The sequence below is a fragment of the Orbicella franksi genome, chromosome 6 (assembly GCF_964199315.1).
Source record: "Orbicella franksi chromosome 6, jaOrbFran1.1, whole genome shotgun sequence".
Classification (NCBI taxonomy): domain Eukaryota; kingdom Metazoa; phylum Cnidaria; class Anthozoa; order Scleractinia; family Merulinidae; genus Orbicella; species Orbicella franksi.
Window position 1 is genome coordinate 21,687,765 of NC_138150.1, and position 23,981 is coordinate 21,711,745.

A 23,981-nucleotide genomic window follows, 5' to 3' on the forward strand; every position below is an offset into this window, starting at 1 on the left:
GAAAATTGGGTCGCAGTTTTTTCACATACCATCGACTTGACGTATTTTCTTTCATTTTGCGTTTGCGTGACCTCGTTATGTCACATGATTCTTCCTGGGGGACTCCCCCGCCTGTTTTAAAAGTTCCAATACTCGATGTGATCTTTTCTGTCATCAAATGTTGCCGTTCTAAAGTTTAAAAAAAAGCGTTGAATGACAAAGACCTCTTTTTACTGCCATGCACGTGGGGAATGATTCATGTTTCGCGTAAAAGATTCTTAACAATCGTAGGAATGCATTAAGGCTCTCCTTGACCCTTTCGCGCAGATTAAGAAACGTGACCAAATTGAGACATCCTTCCTGTTTAGTAAGCGATTTGAACTAATGATTGCCCCTGTTGTGCGCTAAAAATAATTTCGATCAGCTCTTTTCGTTTCATTCTTGGAAACCTTCCGGCCCTGATCGACTTCTCTCGTGCCCGCCCGTCGCTGAAGAACTGACTTCCACGCGATGTTTACAAGACTGAAAGCTTCCGTGAATCCACTCTTGTGATGCAAATGAGAAAAGGAGCTTTCATGGTAGCAGATCAGTGATCAGTCATAATCTATTTGCGCCTGAATGTGCAAGCTGCACATTGCACTAGCCGGAGGACATTTTAGTTGTTGATCAGATCAGTTCAGAGACCCTTCGCAGCGTTATGACTCTTTACTGTTAAAAATGTCGACGAAACGGAGTCTAGCAGAGAAGATTGTTGCTATACAAAAGAAACATGGAAATAACTTCTGCGCAGACTGCTGTAAACAAGGTATAAAGTTTATTAGTTGTATTTTTAAGTGTCTCGTGGGTTCGTAAGTTTGATTAACTTCATTAGTAGTAACTGTAGACAGTAGGTAAGACAAGACAGTCGAATGAAAACAGTTCAGACTTGAAATGATAAACCGTGCGGAGTCGGCCGTAGTAACTTAAATAAGCAAGCTACATGTAGTTACAGAAGAATGCTTGGGCTTTCATAATGGATCGATGTACTTCGTTTGTTTTTCATTACTGAGAAGAATTCAAAAAGTAGCGTTCCTTTATCGTGAAATCTCCATCGATCGATTTATCGACATGTCTTCGCGGAGTCTGGCCTGAACTGCGACAATGTTATCAGTGGCCTTGCATAAAAGATCTACGAACTATTGAATCGAGTTGATATATAAGCATACGTTGATGGTTTCCCTTGCAGATCCCAGGTATGCTTGCCTGAAGAAAGGAATATTTCTTTGCCAGGACTGCGCTCAAGTCCACACGAGTTTTGGACCGACAGTATCAAGAACTAAATCTCTTAATTTTGGTAACTGGGATGATGAAACTTTGCAGGTAACATAAGAACTATTAATACTAATCACCGTTTTAATCGCTAATGGCATCACGACATGTTCTTAAGTTCAGTTTCAGTTCAGTTTTTATTACTGCACACTATTTACAGGAAAACAACTTACCGTAAGATGGTTTACAATGATATAGGAAAAATAAATACAGATAGAAACAATATTAAGGGACTTAAGTTTTAAAAACATTGTTTTAAAACTGACTTAAATCACTGAATGGAACCGGGTAGACGTCACTGGTGTCGCATGTTGTCAAAACGAAAAAGCTCTGAAACAGATATGCCATTATTAAATTTACATAAATTTAATCAAACAGTCCGCGTCATTGAGTGACAATTTGTGTTTACGAGTAATTTTGTGAATCGTTTCATGCAATAGCCTTGCAAACGCTACAGTTCAGAACTTGATTTAAATTTACAGGTCACACTTTCCCAAAGTTGTATATATGTAGATTTTTGAATCAAATGTAACGTAACTGTAGAGAAACGCTATGCAGGCATCTCTGTCATTCACACTCCACTTCCTTGTTTGACAGTCATCTCTGTTACGCTGGCTAGTCATTCGCATATCGTAATGGTTTTCCTGTCATTTGTTATTCAAATTACATTAACGCAGTAGCTGTTTGTCCTATGACCCTGATGTTTTCGAGAACACCGATTTCTCACACTAAGAGGGTCGTACAGGGGGGTTTTGGCACGGTTGACGAATGGGAAAAATAGCGAATCGCGGAACTTCTTTTTCTCGAATCACGAAAATTAACAATAAGGTACTCTTTTTAACAACCTGCTCGTAGGCTAGAGAGAGTGTTTAAAGAAAGCAAAATCGATCCATATTACAAATCGCAAACCAAAATTACTCTCGATAGGTAGTTGATGGTTGCAGATCCTTTACGAGACGGTACGATTATTTTTACAATAACTGTCTATTTTCTCGCGCGCTGATTGGCTCATTTTTATCATCAATAAGCGTACAGACAGATCAAATTTTAATTTATGCAAGCTTTCAAATTCAACTTTCAGCTGTCAAACTGTCAACTTTTTAACCAATGAGATTTTATGGACTTTTTAAGTAGCCAATGAAAAAGCGAGAAGAGCTATCGACAATGTTTGCGTCATTTTGAATAAAATTCACTCATCTTTGTTTACTGCAAGTTTACGGCGTCTTTTCCCCTTATTTATTCCCGGCATTTTACCACCTTGAGGTCTTGTAATAGACCACTTTCGATATATTAAAATTCAGCCTAACACAATAAACTTCAGCACGAGGCTCTGGGGAATAAACCCCACAAACTCTGCAGTTATTCCCCAGAGCCTCATACTGAGGTCTATTGTTTTAGGCTGAATTTTAATATATCGAAATTGGTCTATTGTAAAAAACAAATTGACGTCAGTTTTTTATGCGTCTGTCCTCTTATTGATGATAAATTTCGTCATAACATTGTCAAAGTTCACTGCGGAACCATTCGCCAGCGGCTCGTGGTTCCACAGCCACTTTGACAATGTTATGACGCAATTTATCATCAATAAGAGGAGAGACGCATAAAAAACTGACGTCAATTTGTTAAATGGAGGTCACATTCGGATATTTTCAGTCTTAATGAATCTTCCGGTGGACTCACGTCTCAAAATCACAGTTCAAGTTCTTTACGGGTCACGAAAAACCTGCAAGCCAGTGACGGATGACGAAGGATAATTTTTTTTACAGGAAATAAAATCAGCTAATCACGCGTCACGAGAGTACCCCTGTACGACCCTCTACTAGTGAATGGATCGATAACAATGAATCTTGGAGGTTTTAGTACTCAACTAAAAAAACTAAATTAAACTAAATTAACTTTGTTTAACGAGGGTAACACACAACAGTCTTACAACTGACAAACCCGTGGCCCTCGAATTCCCAATCGAATTGGAATTTAGAAATGTTGATTTTTTGTAGAGGAAGGAAAACCGGAGAACCCGGAGAAAAACCCTCAGAGCAAGGACGAGAACCAACAACAAACTCAACCCACTTATGACACCAGGTCCAGGATTTGAACCCCGGTCACATTGGTGGGAGGCGAGCGCTCTCACCACTGCGCCACCCCTGCTCCCCCAAACAATCAGAGTAGGCCATTTCCGAGTTGCCTCTTGCCTCAGTGTCAAAACGTGAGTCTTCGTGCGAAACCATTCATGTGAAAATGCGTTTCAACGACAGGTTCATTTTCATGCAAATCAAACTCGTTTTCATACGAAAGGCTTTGCGCGAAGACTCGTTTTGAAACAGAGGCAAAAGGTGACTCGGAAATGGGCTATTGTTCTGCAGAAATTTGCTCATAGATATCGCCATTAATTACTGGACCACGTTTCACAGAGGGGGCATAAACACCCACATCTACCTCCGGGGTCGGGGAGGGGTAAAAACAGTTGTTTCTATTGGGGTGGGGGTGGGTAGGAGAGGTAACTAAGCACATGAGAGGATATAATCTGGGGTCTCTCGGCAAAAGAAGTGGTCTGAAGACTGGGAAAAAAAAGAAGGAAGGGCTGAATTGTCACAAGAAATGAATTCCTCTTCAAAGAAGGAGTTTTAGACTACGACAATCAGGGAAAATCCTCCAACCAAACTTTTATCATTAAAGTTGTCACTTTGCTCATAGGAAAAAGTATATTCTTCTTCTTTAGGTAGAAATATCTATCTTAACACCACAACTTATTTTTGTTTGGCACATTAGCTTAACTTTACTGATTTGGATCCAGTTTTGTCAATGTAAAATGTCTTATTGCTTGGGTCTTCATCCGGGTTATATCCAAGTCCCAGACCTCTTCGGTTTCTGGTAACGTTCATGGCAGACTCGTACTGCTGCTCCAATCGCTGTGTGAGAGACTTTTCGGTGTCCTTTGTCATACAGCGTCGACTGGACTGCGGGCTCAGATTGGCTTCTGGCGTCTGGGCGGAAGGTTTCTTCTTGTAGGCGCCCATGAGACGAAGAAATTTGTCCTTTCGCTCCTCGCTTCCAAACTCAGTTTCACCCCACTGGCCAAGCTGTAGATAAAAGAACAAATGATATGAAAAGAGTTAAGGTTAAGGTGGCTCTTCTGACTGCAACTAAACTACTCGAGGTAGCTAGACTGGCTTAAGAAATCATACGATGAAACTTACGAACAACCTAATCTCATCCTAAAACAAATAGTAAAGGGAAAAGAGAAAGTAGAGCACTCTTGCCACAAAAATGCAACGGCCGTCCTCTCTCCTTGCAGATTCAAACACTTTGGTGAAGATAAAGTTTCTCTTCCCTTGTAATGAATTCTCGTTTTGCTGTCTTACTATCTCAATTAATTAACATCTCATTTTGTTACCTCTGATTGGGATTTATCATCTGATTTTCCATCCTGTTTCTTTTGTCCATTTTCACACGACTTCCCCATCTCACCATCCATCTGTTTTTTACGATCGTGTTTTTTCTTTTTCCTGGGGATTTCTTTTTCAACCTCCTCACTCTTCGTTTCCTCTTTTCCCTCGGCCGCTAACGCTGTGTCAGTGTCATCGTTTGCAGTTTTCTTACTGTCGCATTTTGATTTTTTGTCTGGGACTTTTTCTCGTTCGTCACCAAAACCACTGTCATCTTTCGACTTTTTTTTCCTTTTTCTTTTTGACTCTCCCTCGTCTTCCATTTCCCTTTCGTCGTCTCTTTCTACTTTCTTGTCTTCGTCTGTAGCAACATTTTTCTCCTTTCTCTTTTCATCACTTTGGTTACTGCTTCCCTTGGAGTTCGCATCTTCGTTATTTCTCGCCTTTTTAAGGGCACGCCTGGCCTTTTTCTCCGCGCGTTTATTTTCTTTTTCAGTTTTAGATTCCTCCTTGCTTATTTCCTCACCTCCAGCCTCACCATCTCCGTCTTTGCTCCCATTTTCATTTTCATTCTTTTCTTTGTTTTTGTCAGCAGACTTCTCACGTTTTGCTTTCTTACCGTCCCGTTCGCCGTTCTTCTCTTGCAAGTTACTTTCTTCATCGGCCACGGATTCTTTTATTTCCTTCTCTTCTTCTTCTGCACTTTTCTTCCTTTTAGCCTTGGTGCCCTTATCTTCAATATCATCTACGTTTTCCAATGCCATGAATTTATCTTCATCTTTTTTCCTTTTCTTCCGATCGCCTTTAGACTTTTTCTCAGTATTTTGGTTTTCAGCGTTCGCGTTTGATTCTTCTGTTTCATGACACTCCAGCGCCTTCGCTGCCTTCTTTTCCCCTTTGCCGGTCTTCTCTTCTCCCTCGTTACCAGCTTCCTCTAAAGCTTGTTCACCATCGCGCTTCGACCTTTTGTCAGCAGATTTCTTCTTTCCTTCGATCTTCATTTCAGAGCATTCGCTTTTCTTAGATCTTGATTTCTGCTTTACATTATCTCCTTTCTCTCCTCCCATCGTCGTTCCATCCTTCTCATCCTCTTCGACTTTACACTGTTCTTTGTCCTCCACTCTTACAACTTCTTCTCCTTTTTCACTGGATTCTGTCTTTTTGGTTTTCTTTCGATCCCGTTTAGCCGTTTCTTCGCGAGCGCCAGTCTTTGATTCTCCCAGCACGCCAGCGCCCGCTTCCTCTTTGACAAGGTCAGTAAGTTTCTTCTCATCCTCTTTCTGCTCAGCTGCCTTGAAGTCCACTGATGTCTCTACCACCTCTTCAGACTTATTTTTCTTACGATCACGCTTTGACTTTTTCTCAGGGATTTCATCCTCGGTTTTCGTCGCGGAAGCTTGCTCTTTCCCTTTCTTTTCCTTCAATGTCGATTTGTTTCCTTCATCTCCATCATCATCGTTACTTTTCGCAACGTCACCAGTTTTTGTTGATTCTTTTTCTGCAGCTAATTTATCCTTGCTTTTCTCTTTCTTTTCCTTCTTCTCTTTTCCAGCTTTGCCTTTTTCACTCTTATCACCCTCCACAGTTTTTTCCTCGATTAAAACTTCTACATCCTTTTTCCCCTTTCTGCTTTTCTTTTCCTTTGTTTCTCGATCAATCCCACCTTGAGGTTCTTGCTCCTCGTCGTTTTTACTTTTCTCTCTTCTACTTTCTTTAGACTTCTTTTCCTTTGGTGCAGAATCCTCCTGGTTTTTCGCTGTAGCTGGAATCTCAGACTCTTCTTTTGATTTCTTCTTCTTTTTCTTCTCTTTTTTCTCTTTCCTATTTTCCATTTGATCTACCGCCATGTCCTTGGCAATGGCTGCATCTCCTGTCTTGCTCATATCTTTTAAATCCTACAATTCAATCAGTGACGTAAAGTTAGATTACAACACTTATCGAGGATAAACAAATATATTTAACTGATCAGGAGGCTGTGTGGCTCAGTGGTTAGAGCGCTGGATTTGTTCGAATCCTCCTCCCTGCCACGGGATGGATGTGAGTTTAGTGGCCCCAAATACAACTACTCCATACTTTGTAAATAGCCAAATGGTCAACTGGTCATTGTTTATTTCAGTGTCCCCAATTAGTACAGTAGTGTTTAACACTTTCATGCTTAAATGAAGTGATTTATTTGCTATTTTACTTGATTGACTGATTTATTGACCAACCGACACACCTGCCTGAACTACAGACTAATTAATTAATTAATTAATTAATTAAATTTACTCTGATGCAATGAAATGGTTGTGATCTCTGGGGTAAAATTAAACAAACTGACCCATTGACCGCATTTACCCCAGTTTCCATAGCCTAAAATAGGTCAGCTAAAGGTTCAGTCTGCATTGCACCAAGTGGTCCATACCGCTGGATCTTATACTGGTCTCCAGGGCATGAAGTGACTTGGAGTAATTCTACTGAACTCCTCCCTGAATGAAATGCCAGTCCATCTTAGGGTTACCTCCAGCATTAAACTTGCCAGTACCCATTTATACACCTTGGCCTGGGTGGCTAGGCACTGTGAGAGTAAAGTGTCTGGCCCAAGAACCAGCATAACGACCCCTGCCATGGCACAAATATGGACCACTTGATCCAGAGTCCCTACACAAAACACAAGGCCACCACATCTCCCACTACAGCAAAAGGCAACAAAACTTACTGCTACCTTTCAAGTGTTTAAACACAAACCAATGAATTCCGGGGCATAGCTAGCCTATAGGCCCATAGGTCTGGGCCCACAAAATTTGCAGAAGATTACACAAAGCTGAGGCATTCAAATTGCTGACGAACCAAGAAGCAATCTCACAACTGCGCTAGCTGTCGTGATAACATCAAGGCTTGTGAAACAAGTGAAAATTTGGGAGTCTCCCAGGTTCACAGCCAAATGACAGGCTCAGCAGCACAATAATACAACCCATTAAAGACAAGTGCCTTTCTTGGTAATCGGTGAGAAATGGCCCACAATCTGTTACATTTACCTGAAAAACTTCACAAGAAAACATAGCCCCTGAGCCCCAAGATACGGGTCAGTTAGTTAGCCAGGAATATGACTTTTCAAAAATCTGGCTCCATCTCTGGATTTAAGCTGCCTATTGTTATAGGTTTTAACAGACTTTAAAGGAAAACAGTTCGAAATACAGAGCCCAAGGAAGGGAAAAATTGGAATCAAATCAAGCTGAAAGAGCTGAACAAAGTAATATTGAGATCAACAGCGACTAAATGACTGTTATGGAGCCTACAAATTATCCTGGTGTGCACCCAACTGATGAAAATGGATGATCACAAATCCGTCATTCAGTTGTGTGATGACTGTTTATAAATGAAGTAAAATTGCCATTACTAATTTGATTGCTACATTGATTGCCATTGATATCTGGCTGTGGATAGGTCAGTTTTATACGTGTTGATGTTGTTCCTGTTTGCCATGTCTGAGAACTGTAGACACCATAACATTAGTTTTGGAATGTTTGGTCAAAGGTAACCATGTCTGTGACTTCGGCAAAAAGGACCAAGATAGGGCAGCACAGAGGCATTCTTTTTAATCTGTAACTGAACATACATGCAGCCTTTTATGTTACAATCGGAAACTGAATAAATAGTTACTTTTTTATATTCTTCATTATAATAATCAGATGCAAAGGAAAATAATCAAACTGGTCAAAAAATATGTTAAACCAACAACAAATTTTCACTCAGTGCACTTATGCCAGGTGATCAATTGGTAGTGGGAGTGGGGGGGGCTCGTTGGAGCCCTTAAGGTTTTCTTTGGAATAGGAAGCTAAGGCTTCAATATTCTTGGAATCAGAGCACTGAATTTTAAAAATAGCTGTTGTAAGGTAATACAATAGAGATGTGAGGCTCTGTAATGCTAAAGCCCTTTGGGACATAGTATCTGTGTCTCCAGCTCTTTCTGTTGTACAAAGGTTGTCTGTATCCATCCAAAGGGTTCAATCTTGAGGAACCTTTCGTGGCTTCATGATTATTAGGTGACTTGAAGCATTTCGATCTACTACCCCAGGATGGATGCTGGTCCATCGCAGGGTTAATCCTCAACCCCACCCCCACCCCTCTCAAAATTGAATTTGCAAGTACTTGTTTGTAATTAGATATGTGTGGCAAGAGGCACTGACCTAGGGGAAGCCAAACTTTTCTATTTCACAGCTCTAGCCGTCAGGCCATCGCACCTCTCACTGTATTGCAGAGAAATGGAGGAATGGGGCGATATGCCAAAGGGGGGATAACGAGAGTGAAGGAAATGTAGGCTGTCAGAGACACAGAACTAGATGTTAAGCTGGATTTTGACATTAAATTCTTGGAAATAACACCAAAATGAACTTTTAGTGACCGGGAACGAAAACTCCTAAGCTTATATTCAACCGAATCAAGGATTTAAAAACGAGGTCTAACAATATTTTCAAAGTGAAAGTAGCTGAAGTTGGGTGGAAGCTAAGAAGCCCAGCTAGACTTTTGCATCAGGCTAATATTGCAGAAGAGACAAGACGGAAAAGGTGAATTAACTCTACCTTCGCTGAATCTTCAAAAACTAGTAAGGTACCTACCTCCAAGGCAAATAAGACGTGTTTTTCTTTGCGAGCAAACTTCGAAACATCTGTCCTCCCCTGACTCTCTGTCACACGTGTTTTACAAATCGCGCGGAGAATGGGCATAACCGTGTGAGGAAGTGACCTTGACTGGACCTTCCCTTCCCCCAGTTAGTAGGCAATGTACTCGTCTCATCAAAATGTCGGAAAAGAACCGAGCGGCGATATTAGAGCTGATGAAACAGCCTCAGAATAACACATGTGCCGATTGCGGAGCTCCAAGTAAGTCTTTAAGATTTACGTTATCATCCTGGTCTACCGGATCGGTGCTTTGTCAGTTGTGTCTTAAATTTTCAATTTATTTTCATCGCGACTTCCTGTACTGTAGATCCCGAATGGGCCTCAGCGTCGAAGGGACTGTTCATTTGTATCACGTGTAGTGGAATTCACAGGAATTTAGGAGCTCAAGTCTCTGTGGTCAAATCTCTTAGGCTTGATACATGGACAGATGAAAAACTGAAGGTAAGATGGCAACTTTACAGCCAGTTTCAATGCGTTAAAGCAAGCAGAACTCTTCCCAAGTCTTTGTCAGATTACCGATCGTGCGTGGCCGGCATCAAATCGATTAATCTCATAGCCGCTAGTCAATGAAATCACTTTTTGAAGTGCTGCAGCTCATAAATAAAATGGAATCAACGGTTGATATGAACAGTGTTGCTGTCATGTCGTGTACAGCACTATCAATGTGTCATTTTGCAATCAACACAAACAAGCTAAAGTTGTAAGATAAATAGGTTTTCCCTCTTTAAGAATCCTGCTCAATTTCCCTCTAATTGTCCGCATGATCAAGAAAATGATCTTGTTCAGCTGCATTTAATGAAGCCTATGCAATTTTTTAAAAATCAATTTAATTTATTTCCTTGTACGATCGCGATTATGGCCGGAATTTCTATTGATACAGCACGGTGATTACTTGAGATATAAAATCGGCTGAACCAAATGGAATTCGTTAAGCTATTTGCCCAGTTAGCAAGTTAAAATAGTTTCATCAAATATTGAAATTTAACATAACAGATAATAAGCAAAGCAAAGTATGTAAATACAGTACAGGCCTTCGTGATGAACTTGTCAAACGGAAAAAGATAAACGTAACGTCAGTGGCAAAAGTATTTGACCTGCACACAAAATATGGGCACAATTTGAGGAATGATTTAAGTTTTAATATTTTGAGACACGAAACCATAGTCATTCATGTCTGAGGGCCCAAACTTGGGTGCAGCAAACACCTGGTAAAATATTCACGGTGATGGGAAACCCTTCTGAATTGTAATATATATAAATAAATAAATAAATAAATAAATAAATAAATAAGTAAATAAGTATATGAGTAATAACGAAGAGGCAAGATTTGCAAATCTTGCCTCTTCGTTATTACTCATATACTCAGCTCTACACTATATGTGTATTGAGCACTATTTTAATGGGATCTGCTACTTCCTCATATGGTTAAGTAAATAAGTAAATAAATAGATCAAAATCTCAAAAAGTCCTCTAGGACTTAAGATCAGGAGGTTTTGCATTGATCAGCATGATTCATCAATATTTTAGTTTGTCAGAAATTTGATCATATTTAATCTTAGTGAACTTTAACAACACACTTAGAGTTTGACGACTGTTCTTGCTTTGTGCCTAAGTTCCATCTCCATATATTTATACATTTTTGGCAAAAAAACATCTTAAAACAATTTAACAATTGGCTTGTTTGACAATCTCTGGTCTTAAACCTAGTACGTGTATCAACTATCCCAAAGGTTGACATAGAAACAACATAAGTCACCAAAAACCCAATCTTTCCTTTCCCTGTAAAACATCAGAATTAACTGGCATTTCCAAGCCCCTAAAACTAAAACTTTCCTGGGGGGCAAGCCCACAAATCTTGCTAGTGGCTTGTACCTTTGGCACATGATTCACTTTCTTTTTGGTGCATACTCCACAAAACATGCACATTATATGCCTCTGGGGAGCCAGGATCAGGTAGTGATGAGAGTGCTTGCCTCTCACCCATTAGCCTGGGTTTGAAACCTTGATCTGGTGTCATACATGTAAGTGGGTCAAGTTTGTTGTTGGATCTTGTCTTTGCTTCAAGAGTCTTTCTCTGGGCAAATGGGATGTGCTGCTGCCAATTCCTATTTATTTATTTTTATTTTACTTATGTTCTTCTGGCTCATGGAACATGATGGAATAGGACAATTATGTTCATGTCTCTTGCATATTCACTCAAATGTTAGTAACATGTAACTTAGCAAATTGGCAAAGCAGATGGGAAACTAAATTTCAATATTTTTTTGTGTATTCGTGTATACATTGTTTTGTAGTGGTCACCTACACATGGAAGGCAAAAGTGATCTAGTTTGGTGTCAGGAAATCTCCAATTTAACATACCCCAAGGACCAACACCCACTGGGGAGGGAGAGGGGAAGTGGGTTTCAAAACCCATTGAACTATTTGAAGGATTTAGTACTAAGTTCTGTTAGAGATTCCAGAGGTTAGGGGAGTTAAACAAAGTAAGCTTCGGGATGGGATAGGTATATAATAAACCAACTATCAGCAGTAACAGCAGCAGCAGCATTGTCATTGTCATCGTCATCGTCATCATCATCGTCATCATCATCATCATCACTATCACTGCTCTTTGCACCAATAGGTGCTTAAGGCAAGCAAACTATAGGGAAGATTATTTAATATGTATTATTTATATCGAATTTTCGTTTTTCTTTCAGTTTATGGAAGAACATGGTAATGATAAGGGAAATGCCATTTGGGCAAAGAATGTTCCAAGGTGCTATCGACGACCAAAGCCTACAGATGCACAGTAAGCAGCAGTTGTTCATTCTTAAGAAAATATTTTTAAAACTTGTTTGAGACAGTTTACACCTGTCAAAGTGAGCAGAGATTTTTTAATACTAGCGACGTCCTATTAAAACACTACTTGCATAATTTGCTGTGACCCCTGGGGTGGGCCCGTACTCCTGCATGTTTGGTGCAACAAAAACCATAGATGAGTGCATCATGACCCGCCACTAGTTCTTGTGCTCCTTAACGTTGGAATATACTTGACCTTTGTTTTATTATGATTTGCAAATAAAGTAGTGATGTAATTATAGCATGTTGTTTCCCACTTGATCAATTAGACATTGCAAGAAAGATAAATTTGTAAGCCAATTAATTGCTGATTATTGACTGTTCATCGTTTTGCACGGTCCGTATCAGTGTAGTCGGGACACAATTTTAAAGCCAACTGATTATTTTATTAGTAGCTATTGCATAAAAGCTTCTCTTTGACAGATCAATCGATACGCTCTCGAGCTATGAAAACAATACCTACAGTAACTGGTATTGTAACATAAATCTTTGTGCTCTCTTTCTTTTTTCCCTTCCATTGTCTGTCCTTACCTCTGTTTGTGTGTCTGCCCTTCTTTCTTTCCTTCCTTCTGTCTGTCCTTGCCTCTGTTTGTCTGTCTTTCTTTCCTTCCTTCCTACTGTCTGTCCTTACCTCTGCTCATCCATCTGTCCTTCCTTCTTTTCTTTCTACATTCTGTATGTCCATACAACTGTTTATCAGTCCATGGATTCATCTGTCTGTCCGTCCTTCTTCCCTACTTCTGTCCATTTGTCAGGCCATCCATCTATTTGTTGCCTTCCTTCCTTCCTTGGCTTGCTAATGCATCTGTTCATTTGTTTGTTTGAGCAGCTTTTCATTTATTTTTTTTATTTTTTTACTTAACTTATTTATTGAATTTGTAGCGTGCTTAGGGAACAATGGATAAGAGCAAAGTATGAAAGAAAGGAGTTTATTGATGGTGCACCGGAACAAAAATATTTAACAGGTAGGATGGAGAAGTAACTAAATATAAAACAGTTTCTTAACCAATCCATCCATCCATTGTCAGTCAGTTATTCAGTCACTGGTCAGTCATTCAGTCAGACATGCAGTTAGCCTGTTTGTTAGCCTGTCAGTCAGTCATTCAGTCAGTCAGTCAGCGAGTCAGCTAGTCATGTAGCCAGTGGTTCAGCCAGTTGTTCAGCCAGTGGCTCAACCAGTCGCTCAGTCAGTCACTCAGTCAGTCGCTTAGTCAGTCGCTCAGTCAGTCACTCAGTCAGTCACTCAGTCAGTCGCTCAGTCAGTCAGTCAGTCAGTCAGTCAGTCAGTCAGTCAATCAGTTATTTGCAATTTATAAGCATTAAGCTGGAGGCTTACACCCGCAGAGAGAATATAAAAATATTCAACTTGCCGGAGATAAGAGGTGAGATGCCCAGTGATACTGAGGAGTTAGTTAAATCTATGTTTGAAGAAAAAATGAATATCCGAAAAGAGGATGTTGATGATATTCGGTTCGAGCGGGTCCATCGTTTGCCAACTCGACGCAACCAAAACAATCCTGATAAGCCACGACCTGTTATTGCAAAATTCAGTTTCTACCAGGACAAACAATTTGTTTGGTCTTCAGTCAAAAACTTAAAAGACACCGGAATTGGACTTGCACATGATTATCCTAAAGAAATAGACGATATCCATGCAAACTATACCCAGTTCTGAAGAAAGCCAAGCGAGACAAACAACAAGCCTTCTTTAAGGTCGACAAACTGATAATAAATGGTCAAGTTTACGGAGGAAAGGAAACAGAAAATCTCCCATATTATGGTGTAATTATGAGCAGTAATACCCAAGCAGATGGAGAGCTGTAGCTCTCAAATGCACGTCGGATGGACAATTGATGTATTTGTGTTTTTACTTTATGTAGTTCAACTTATATTTTTCGTATTGTACTATGTATTATTAATTGTACTCATTTCTGTTCAGTGGAAACCGTTCTATTTATTCTTTAGATCACCTTGCATTCGCGAAGTAACTTGCTTTGTACCATATTTATTTTTGTTAACTAAGTTATACTTGTTTATTTTCGACTTTGGATTTGCATTTACAGTTGTCATTTCAAATACTTCATCATCACTTTTTCCTTTGTTTCAATCTATCTTCTGCAGTCACATTAGCAACAATTGTGATCTCAAAAGATGACCGAGGTGCTAAAACTATTATCGCTTAATGGAAAGGGAATAAGCAATTTTAAAAAAAGGAGGGCTATTTTTAATTGGTGCCGGAAACACACAAACATTTCATTTTTGCAAGAAACTCACTCCACGAAAGAAGCGGAAAACCAGTGGAGAAATGAATGGGGTGCGGAGCTTATAACTTGCCATGGCAGCTCTAATTCTCGCGGCGTTGCAATTCTAATTAAGAAAGGTGTTGACTGCACCATACATAAAAAAATTCTAGATCCTTTGGGACGTTACATTATTTTGAAAACTGAAATCAATGGCAAGTTATATGTTCTAATAAACATATACGCACCAAATAAAGATAAAGAAATTGTAACTTTCTTAAACAAATTAGTTATAACGCTGCAAAACGAGGATCTGGATTCCGAAAACAACATCGTAATCGGAGGCGATTTTAATTGTCCACTTAATCCTACTATTGACAAGAAAGGTGGTACTCTTATTCAACGAAAATCTGTCACATCTCGCATCGTTTGCTTGCAAAGTCAACTTGATTTAGTAGATATTTGGAGAATTAAAAACCCAGACGTTAAAAGTTTCACATGGAGTAAAAAATCTCCTCGAATTTTTTGTCGCCTGGATTATTGGCTAATCTCGAACAACTTAAATGATTCTGTACAACTGACGGATATAATTCCAGCTATAAGAACCAATCACGACGCGATCTATCTAGAATTTTGCAGAGAACCATATAACGAGTGTAGAGGACCAAATTACTGGAAGATGAGTTGCTCTTTGTTAGATGATGAAGAATATGTCAACAGTGTTACTGAAATGATCCCAATGTGGATTACGGAAGGACGGGAAGAACTTTCTGATGATCGATGTGTGTGGGATTGGATCAAATATAACATAAGAGCCCACGCTATCCGTCACTCCAAAAGAAGATCAAAGCAAAGAAATGAAACAGAAACAAAACTCCAAAATAAACTTAATGTAGCGAAAGAAGCTGCTGAAACCAACCCTAGCGACAACAATGCAACCCTGTTAGATGCAGCTCAGAAACAATTAGAATCATTTTACGAAGAGAAAACAAAAGGAATTATTGTGCGTGCACGCGCCAGATGGCACGAACAAGGCGAGAAGAGTACAAAATACTTCTTAAACTTAGAAAAAAGAAATCATGTTAAGAAACACATACGAAAACTGCATATAAACGGGGCAATCAAAACGGATCCATTCTGTATACTAAAGGAAGTAGAACAATTCTACTGTGATTTGTATAAGACTTATAATATTCTTCCGGACATTGAACTTAAAATTGATTCCTTTTTAAATGATTTAAATATTCCTACATTAACTGAAGAGCAAAAAAAATCATGTGAAGGTAAAATCTCTTCGGAGGAATGTTTACGTCTTCTCGATACTTTTCAAGACAACAAAACTCCAGGGAACGATGGAATCCCAATCGAGTTCTATAAAAAATTTTGGCCTTTAATCAGCGATTGCTTTATTAGATGTGTTAATGATTGTTTCGAAAAAGGAGAGATGTCCCAATCTCAAAAGCAAGCGTTTATCACACTCATAGAAAAAAGAGGTAAAGATCGTTCTCTCATTGAAAATTGGCGCCCAATTTCTCTTGTTAACGTGGACGCGAAAATTATGTCTAAGGTAATAGCCTCGAGAATTAAAAATGTCTTACCTTATATCATTCATCATAATCAAACAGGGTATATTAAAGATCGTTTTATCGGCGAAACCATTCGCTCCATCTATGATATTATGGATTCGACTGTTAAAGAAAACATCCCTGGTTTAATGATTTTCATTGATTTTCAAAAGGCATTCGATAGTATTGAATGGGATTTCCTTTTTAAATGCCTTGAAGCTTTTAATTTTGGTTCCGACTTTCTCCGCTGGGTAAAACTGTTCTACAAAAACATACAAAGCTGCATAATTAACAACGGCATGATTTCAAAACCTTTCAAACTTGAACGAGGCGTTAGACAGGGAGATCCACTTTCTCCTTATCTTTTCATTGTAGCCGTAGAAACGTTAGCAATTGCCATTCGTCAAAATCCAGCTATAAAGGGTATCTCTATTGGCAAGGAAGAGACAAAACTATTACAATACGCTGATGACACAACAGCAATGCTCGCCAACACTAGCTCGGCCAAAGTACTATTTCAAGTATTAGACCTTTTTAAGAATATCTCAGGCCTCAAGATCAATAACACAAAAACCGAGGGTATGTGGATTGGTTCATCAAAAGGAAACAAAGCACAACCGTTTGGCATTAAATGGCCTAACGAGCCAATTAAAGCACTAGGGGTGTACTTCACGTACGACCCAAAACTATTAAAAGAAAAGAATTTCATTGAACGTTTGGATAGTATTAAAAAACTTATCAACATCTGGTCCTCTAGAGGATTATCTGTGTACGGCAAGGTTACAATCATCAAATCATTTCTTATTCCAAAGTTTGTTTATGTCTGCTCGGTACTGCCTACACCTAAAGAATTAGTGAAAGAATTGAATCAACTGTTATTCAAATTTTTATGGAATGGGACGGATAAGGTCACTCGAGTTTCGGCTATAAATAAATACGAGGAAGGTAGTTTAAAAATGATTGATATAAATTGCATGATTAAGTCTTTAAGGCTGGCATGGATAAAACGTATATTTGATGACAACAACGGAACATGGAAATCATATCTAAAACACTTGCTGCATCCCATGGGAGGGTTTTTCTTTTTAAATTGTAACTATGATATAAAGGATTACAACATCTTCTCTCAGTTCTATAGTGAAATGCTCTCACGGTGGTCGGAGTTTCGTGATTCCTTTGCCTCTCAACGAGATTGGCAAAATATTATTTGGAATAATAAGGAAATTCGTATCGAAAAAAGACCAGTCTTCTACAAAAAGTATTTTGAGGCGGGAGTGATTCGTATCCAAGACCTACATTTTGATTTAACTATAAATGACGCACTCAGCCACTGGTCTGACAAGATAGCCAATATTAGTTATTTGCAATGGGCTGGCCTTCGCCATTCTATACCGTCCTTTTTAAAGAAAATCATTTCCTGTCCATCTTTAGCTCCTCCATCCTTCTTTATTGACGACAACATCTTCGACGTCAGAAAAAAGAAATCAAAAGACTATTACTCACTTCTTGTTCGCAAAATAGCACAATTGCCTAATATCATAAACAAACTGCAGAACGATTTTAACTTTTCTATCGATCAGCTGAGACAAATCTTCAGTCTGCCACACTCTGTTGTTCTTGAGTCTTATGTGAAAGGATTTCAATTCAAAGTGCTCAACTCTATTCTGTACACTAATTCAAAATTACACAAAATAGGCTTTAAAACAGACGATCTATGTTCATTTTGCAAGGCAGAACTGGAAACTTTATACCACCTACTTTATCATTGCTCCTTTGTTAAACGATTCTGGAGTGAGTTTCAAGGTTACTGGCACCAAATCTCAAATCAGCAGGTTCATCTTTCCCTCCAAGATGTTTTATTTGGAATATTATCCAAACCATGCCCTTTACTCAACTTACTGAACTATTTTATAATCATTGGTAAACTACTTATATGGGACTGCAGAAGATGCCAAATTCAACCCACAATTCAAGGATTTCGTACTAAAATTGCCATCAAATATGAAACGGAAAGTAAGATAAAAAAGAAAGATTATTTTAAAAAAAAGTGGGTACTAATCCCAAATTAATTTATGTATTATTTCATTTTTTTTGTTAATCACGTAGATGGCGTTATTATTATTTGAACTTTTTGAACAGCATGACAACTGTACCTTTTTTTTTTTTTTTTTTTTTCTTTTTTTTTTTTCTCTTTTTCTTTCTTCTTTTTGCATGGTTAAAAGCACAAAGCTAATTAAAATATTCTCCCTTCTGTTGTATCTCTTAATTTTCAAGCTTTGTAGTATTGTTAGTATTAATTTTTGTGAGCAATGTAATCGCGTTTGTATACTTCATGCGAATAATCTATTAGTAAATAATCTCGGTACTGTTAGTTAATATATAAGTGTGTTCCTCATCATTGTATATTGTAGAGTTGTTATCGTAAGCTAATTATATATTTATTTTTGATTGTAAGTTAATTGTAGATATTTTTATTCTTCTGTAAGTAACTTTAATGTAAGTAACGTATGTTATTGGTAAATAAAAAAAAAAAATAAAAAAATAAAAAATCAGTTATTTGGTTGGTCAATCAACTTTGTTTAGAGAGTAGAACAATCTCTTGGAAAAATGTTGCCCTAAAAATGCCAGATCAGACTAAAACTTACTTGCTTTTTGTGGGGGAAGTTGAACTGTTTTTATCAAGGGTTCTTATATTTTGAAACTTTCGGTCTGTGTTAAAACTTCTCTCCTGTCTCATAAAATCTCTCCTAGAATGTGCTAAAAAAGAACAGAAAACTTGTGGTTTTTAGTTTGTTTTTCTAAAGAATTATAATTTAAATTGAAATCTACTTGAATTAATTTTTAGGTTCTCTGAGAGGATATTTAAGGAAAAAAGGAAAAGAGGATAGCAGTTGGAATCTGCGGCTTTTTGTTCTGTCTGCTGGAGAAAATTCTCTTGCCTACTTCATTAGGGATCAGGTGGGTGAATTTTTTTTAAGTGTCTGACCTATCAAGATTAAAAACTCTTCAGCAATTTCACATTAGCTTTTTCATTAGGGTTTTTATGTAAAAGGACTGTAAAAAGCATTGAGACTTCCATGTGATATAAAATGCATTTTTAAGAACCTATTTATTATAATAATAATAATTATTATTATTGTTATTATTATTATTATTATTATTATTATTATTATTATTATTAGTGCATGAAATCAATTTTACCTGAATCCTAAAGAGTTATGATACTTTAGGCTTGACTGTATACATCTAAAATATTATTCTGTGATAATAGTTACTACATGTATTGGTGGTTATTCTCACATAGTTTGTTGAAGTACATTTTGGTACTTTACATTTTCTAGGACAGAGAACCAAAATGTTCATTTAATGTCAAAGAAATCAATGTCACATTTGCTGAGGAACGAACAAACAAAGAAAACAGTTTACAGATAACTTATGTACGGAAAGGCTTGACAAGAAACTACTTTGTCTATTCCGACTCTGGACAGGTATGTGTACTTTCTTTATGAAAGAGTTAAACTGTTCCACCATGACCTCTCTTTTACTGTTAAAATAGTAAAATGTACTGTACCTTACGTTTGTATTTACTAAAAATTGTAATCCATTTTGATCAAGGAAGAATGAGTTGGCTAATAATTCACTAAATGAATTTTTAAGTTTGATTTTTTTTTTGAAAATTCCAACTACTTTTCAAAAGTTTTGAAAGATATTGTCCCTCAGTACAATTTGAAAGTTATGAAGGATTTCTACCCAGAGGTGACTCCCATGTAAAAAGGTCAGGGATGCTTGTTAGAAAATTTGAAAGAAACCAATGTGGGCATGGCTCAGGCTTTATCTGACTCATTAAAGATACCACTTGAAATGGACAGAGAGCTTGTTTAATTATTTCTTCAAGTGCAACCCCTAAGGATACCATATGACGACTAGAGAATAGCATTTTCTTCATGGACACCCTTACACCCCTAAGTGAGATGATGAGCATCCCTGATATTTTCACATCTGAGTCCCCATCCAGTGATTGCTAATGTGCAGTTGACTGTTCAAATTTCACAGGAGATTGTTGAATGGTATATGGCCATCAGAAAAGCCAAGCTTGATTTACTGGGATACAATGAATCAGGAATCAGCCCTGAAAAGGTAACAAAGCATTCATGACTGGATGCAGCATAGCTGAGTGGTTAGAATCTGGCATTTGTGTATTCTCTTAAACTTTCATTGTAATCTGATCTCTGTCCACCCTCATCAGAGTTGCAATATAAAAGTTTGTTATTGCTCATGCTACAACCCTGTGCTTGCTGTCGTTTTACTGATTTTTTATATCAACCGCAAGTAAAAACAAGGGAGCGGTTTTCTCTCATTGATAGCAACGCTGTCCAAAGTAATTAAGTGCCATGACTCCAAGAAAGGCCTCCTGTGATAGTTTAACACAATGTTCAAGGATCTATAAGTGGCTCATCGGTGGACCTTGTGATCTGTGGACTCAGCATGCTGTTTAATTGCTGATTCGCTGTTGTTCACGTGGCCTGGATCATGCTCAGCCCTGCACAAGCTCTACAAGCGCTTGCTTTCCCCAACATAGTTACATGCACAGTCATGGCAGTTCACTTTGTAGATGATCCCTTGGACCTGGTCGATCGTTGGTCGGTCCTTTGGCTTCTTAAATGTTTGGGCCAGTCTTCTTACTAGCCTAAAGGCTGGCCAAATGTGAAATTCCTTGGACAAGATACTTTTACTCTCTTTACTCTTTTACTTTTACTCTTCTACTCTTTACTTTTACTTTGATCCACCCAGGTGTATTATTTATGGGTATCATTTAGTGAATTACTAATTATTATTATTATGAATAGAATTCTGCTAACTCAGTTTTGTTAATTAATTCTCTTTGCTGTTGTGTTTCTTTTTCCCTTAAGCTGGACAGAGAACTCACCCGAGACTTCATCATGGAAGGATTTCTAGAAAAGACAGGGCCAAAGGTGAAAAAATGTGATTGAGGATATACAGACTGTAGATTTTGTGTGTATTTAAAAATAATTAAATTATGTAGATTTTTGATTATTTTCAGGAGGAAGTCAGGAGTGAGTCAGTTTTTATCAATGACAGTTTTTAATGTTAGTTTGTACTCCTGCACTCAATCATTGAATACAGTAACAAATTCAGTTGGCCTTCGGTTCTAAAGCCATTGGCCAGAGCAAGGTTGCTACGGTCAGGGAAAAGTTAGGGGAAAATAGATTTTATTTAAGGTCAGGGAAAAGTCAGGGAGTTTTGTTTCAGGTCAAAGAGTTTCTAAATCCCAGTTCAAAAGTCAATGAAAAGTTAGGGAATTTTATCGTAAGGTTGCCGCAAATTATTTTATTAGATGTTTTTGTATAGACAAGGGAATTTTGCTTTCAAAATTATCTGACTCATCCTTATGTTGTTGATTCATGGCCAGAATAGTCATCCTGCAGGGTGAGTGAAAATTGCTCTACAGTCAGTGAAAAGTCAGGGAAAAGTCAGGGATATTTTTGTTCCAGTGGGTGGCAATGCTCCAGAGAGTGCTTCTCACAGTACCTCTCTCTAATCAGGCACAAGAAAAGGTTTTAGCAAACTTTTGACTGAGACAAACTGACAAATGCTGGGAGCTTACTGCAATGAACAAATCACAGTTCAAGAAAATGAGGATGGTGAAACTTGACTAAAATTCTTCAAGATTAGTATTTTTTTTTTGAAGTACCATTTGCCACCCTTACCGATCATTGAATAGTTGCAGTGTGATCTATAGTTTACATATGCCTCTCTTAGGATGAGCCTTGGCAAAAGAGATGGTTTACACTTGACGGCAGAAGACTTCTCTATTTTAAAGAACCAATGGTGAGTGATTGTTTGTTAAAGTGCAACTCTCTATTAGTTTATCATTATAATGATTTGTACGGTGTCCTTTCATGCATTTGTAATCTAGCTGGTCTTAATCCTCTTCCAATAACTGGGTCCACAGCTTGTATTTTTGTCCTTTTTTTTAGGATCCTCATGCAAAAGGCGAGTTAATAATCGGTTCCCATACGGAAGGCTACTCTACTCAAGAAGGAGTCAAATCAGGAAAGCATCAAGATGAAGACTATTGTTTCACCTTGGTTACTCCTGAACGGGACTTTGTTTTGAAGGCAAATACTGAGAATGAAAGGAGAATGTGGATGGATTGTTTGGCTAAAGTCATCGCACAACCAATGACAGATGAAGACAAACAAGGTTGGAATCCATTTTCTCTCTAGTTTTAGTGAAGAATCAATGACAGGCAGTCACAGTGTTTTCTTTTCACCATTATTTTTCCCTGCTCCCCCGCCCTCTCAAAAAAAACATTAAAAAAACTGAAACAGACTGGTCAAGCAACTAAAGAACTTACAGTACATCCTGCCCACATTTTCAAAAGATGTCTTCTTGTTATTTCTTACCAAACCCTTTCCCCACCACTTAACATTGAACATTCACTTAGTGATGACAGCTGTGAAGGAATGTACATTAAAATAGTTTTATTGTGTGTACTAGTTTTCCTCTGCTTTAAGGGAAAAGAGACCTGTGCCACAAGCGTACACAAGCGTACATTTAATAAGCAATCTACTTTTCATTTCAGAAATGAAGGCAACACATGAAGCAATGAAAAAGGTGAAGAACCAGAGGAGCTTTAGAGGTTTCATTAGTCGTAAAGCATCATTTTCCAGAGATGAAGACTCACCTTAAAGCACATACTAGTTGAATAAATTTGTGTAATAATCACCAGGGACTTATACATATTAACAGCGTATAGAAAGAGTATGAATTCGCCTTCCTGTCCTTTCAAACCAATCTAGTTCCCGAATCCCTCCTGTTGCTGGCCAGTTGAAAGTGGAGGCTCTGGGAATCAGATCAGTGATCTTGAGATACATGTAGATCCTTGAGGGTTTAAAAAAATCATTGTTCTCAAACTTTGATCTGGAGGGTCCTATGTACTTTTTTTTTCCAGTTTTGGCAGGTTCCAAAAATTATCCTACATATGAGAAAATAGAAATGAGATTCTAACAGAGCAGTTTTTAAATTACTCTCATCAAACCCAACCCACATTTTAATAATCACACCTGGCCAATCGCAGCCAATAGAAATACCAGTCAGCCTTTTAGAACCTGAACCAAAGACACATAACTGGAGTCAAGTGTATGCAAACTGTGCAGTAGCACTTTGATCGTGGCTGGAAAAAGAAAAACGGTATTAAGGCCCTATTAGGGGATTTTGGGACACAGGGTATCTAAGTAAAAAATTGACTGGATTCAGGATTTTTAGGGGTAAATTAATGAGATGTAGGATATTTAAAACACATATCCCAGAGTATTGAGTAAAAAAATTGATTTTTTTTAACTGAATGAATGGGACGCTGCATGTTTAGGCCAAAACTTCCCCCTCCCTCCCCCCCCCCCTTCCCTCAATGGGGCCTCTGTAACTCTGTAATGGTGGAGAAATGTGTACATCTTACAGTTATTCAACAACCACTTCAACCTGTCAGAATGTTAAGGTCATCTCAGGATTATGTCAATCTAAGCTGTGCTTAGTAAATAGACTAAATATTAAGCATTTCAATTACATCCAGAGGAGGATGTGACATTAGAGTATACATTCAGTGCAGTTGTTTCAGGCCACATGCCCTTGGGCTTCACTGAGCCTATATTGGGCTCATTAAAGTTCTTGCTTTAGCCTTCAATCAACTAGAGTCTCTCACACCCAATCTGGACCATTTGTTCAAAAAACTGTAAATAACTCTGCAGAAAGAAAAATATATTAATTGTAGCACCCTGATCAAAATTATCTTAAAATGTGTAGTTCCAGAAAATATCCATACCTCCCCCACAGAAGGGATTTTTTCCAAGACCCTCTCCCCCCCCCCCACCCCACCCCTCTGGAAATTCCAATTAAACTCGATACATTTCTTTAAATTTTTTGGTCTTAGAGAACCCCCACCCCTCAGGAAATTCCAATCCCTTCTGTTGGGGGAGTATG

General features: G+C 38.2%; 2 protein-coding genes across 3 annotated transcripts; one reads left to right on the top strand and one right to left on the bottom strand.

The window, feature by feature from the left end:
- The first annotated feature begins 609 nt into the window (after positions 1-609).
- Positions 610-23,383, top strand: LOC145491251 (arf-GAP with dual PH domain-containing protein 1-like). Of its 2 annotated transcripts, none has more exons than XM_081470406.1 (11): positions 610-784; positions 1,205-1,338; positions 12,034-12,125; positions 13,058-13,140; positions 18,826-18,938; positions 19,322-19,468; positions 20,034-20,117; positions 20,891-20,953; positions 21,762-21,830; positions 21,980-22,205; positions 22,588-23,383. In XM_081470406.1, the coding sequence occupies exons 1-11, from the start codon at positions 697-699 to the stop codon at positions 22,692-22,694; spliced, it is 1,206 nt and encodes a 401-aa protein (XP_081326532.1). In that variant the 5' UTR covers positions 610-696; the 3' UTR covers positions 22,695-23,383. The 2 variants fall into 2 exon arrangements, with proteins under 2 accessions (XP_081326532.1, XP_081326533.1); XM_081470407.1 differs by lacking the exons at positions 610-784; positions 1,205-1,338 and adding exons at positions 9,446-9,535; positions 9,642-9,775.
- LOC145491243 (uncharacterized) lies at positions 4,038-9,399 on the bottom strand. Its single transcript, XM_081470397.1, has 3 exons — positions 9,272-9,399; positions 4,682-6,568; positions 4,038-4,367 (listed from the first exon to the last, which is right to left on the bottom strand). The coding sequence occupies exons 1-3, from the start codon at positions 9,377-9,379 to the stop codon at positions 4,053-4,055; spliced, it is 2,310 nt and encodes a 769-aa protein (XP_081326523.1). The 5' UTR covers positions 9,380-9,399; the 3' UTR covers positions 4,038-4,052.
- Positions 23,384-23,981: the final 598 nt, after the last annotated feature.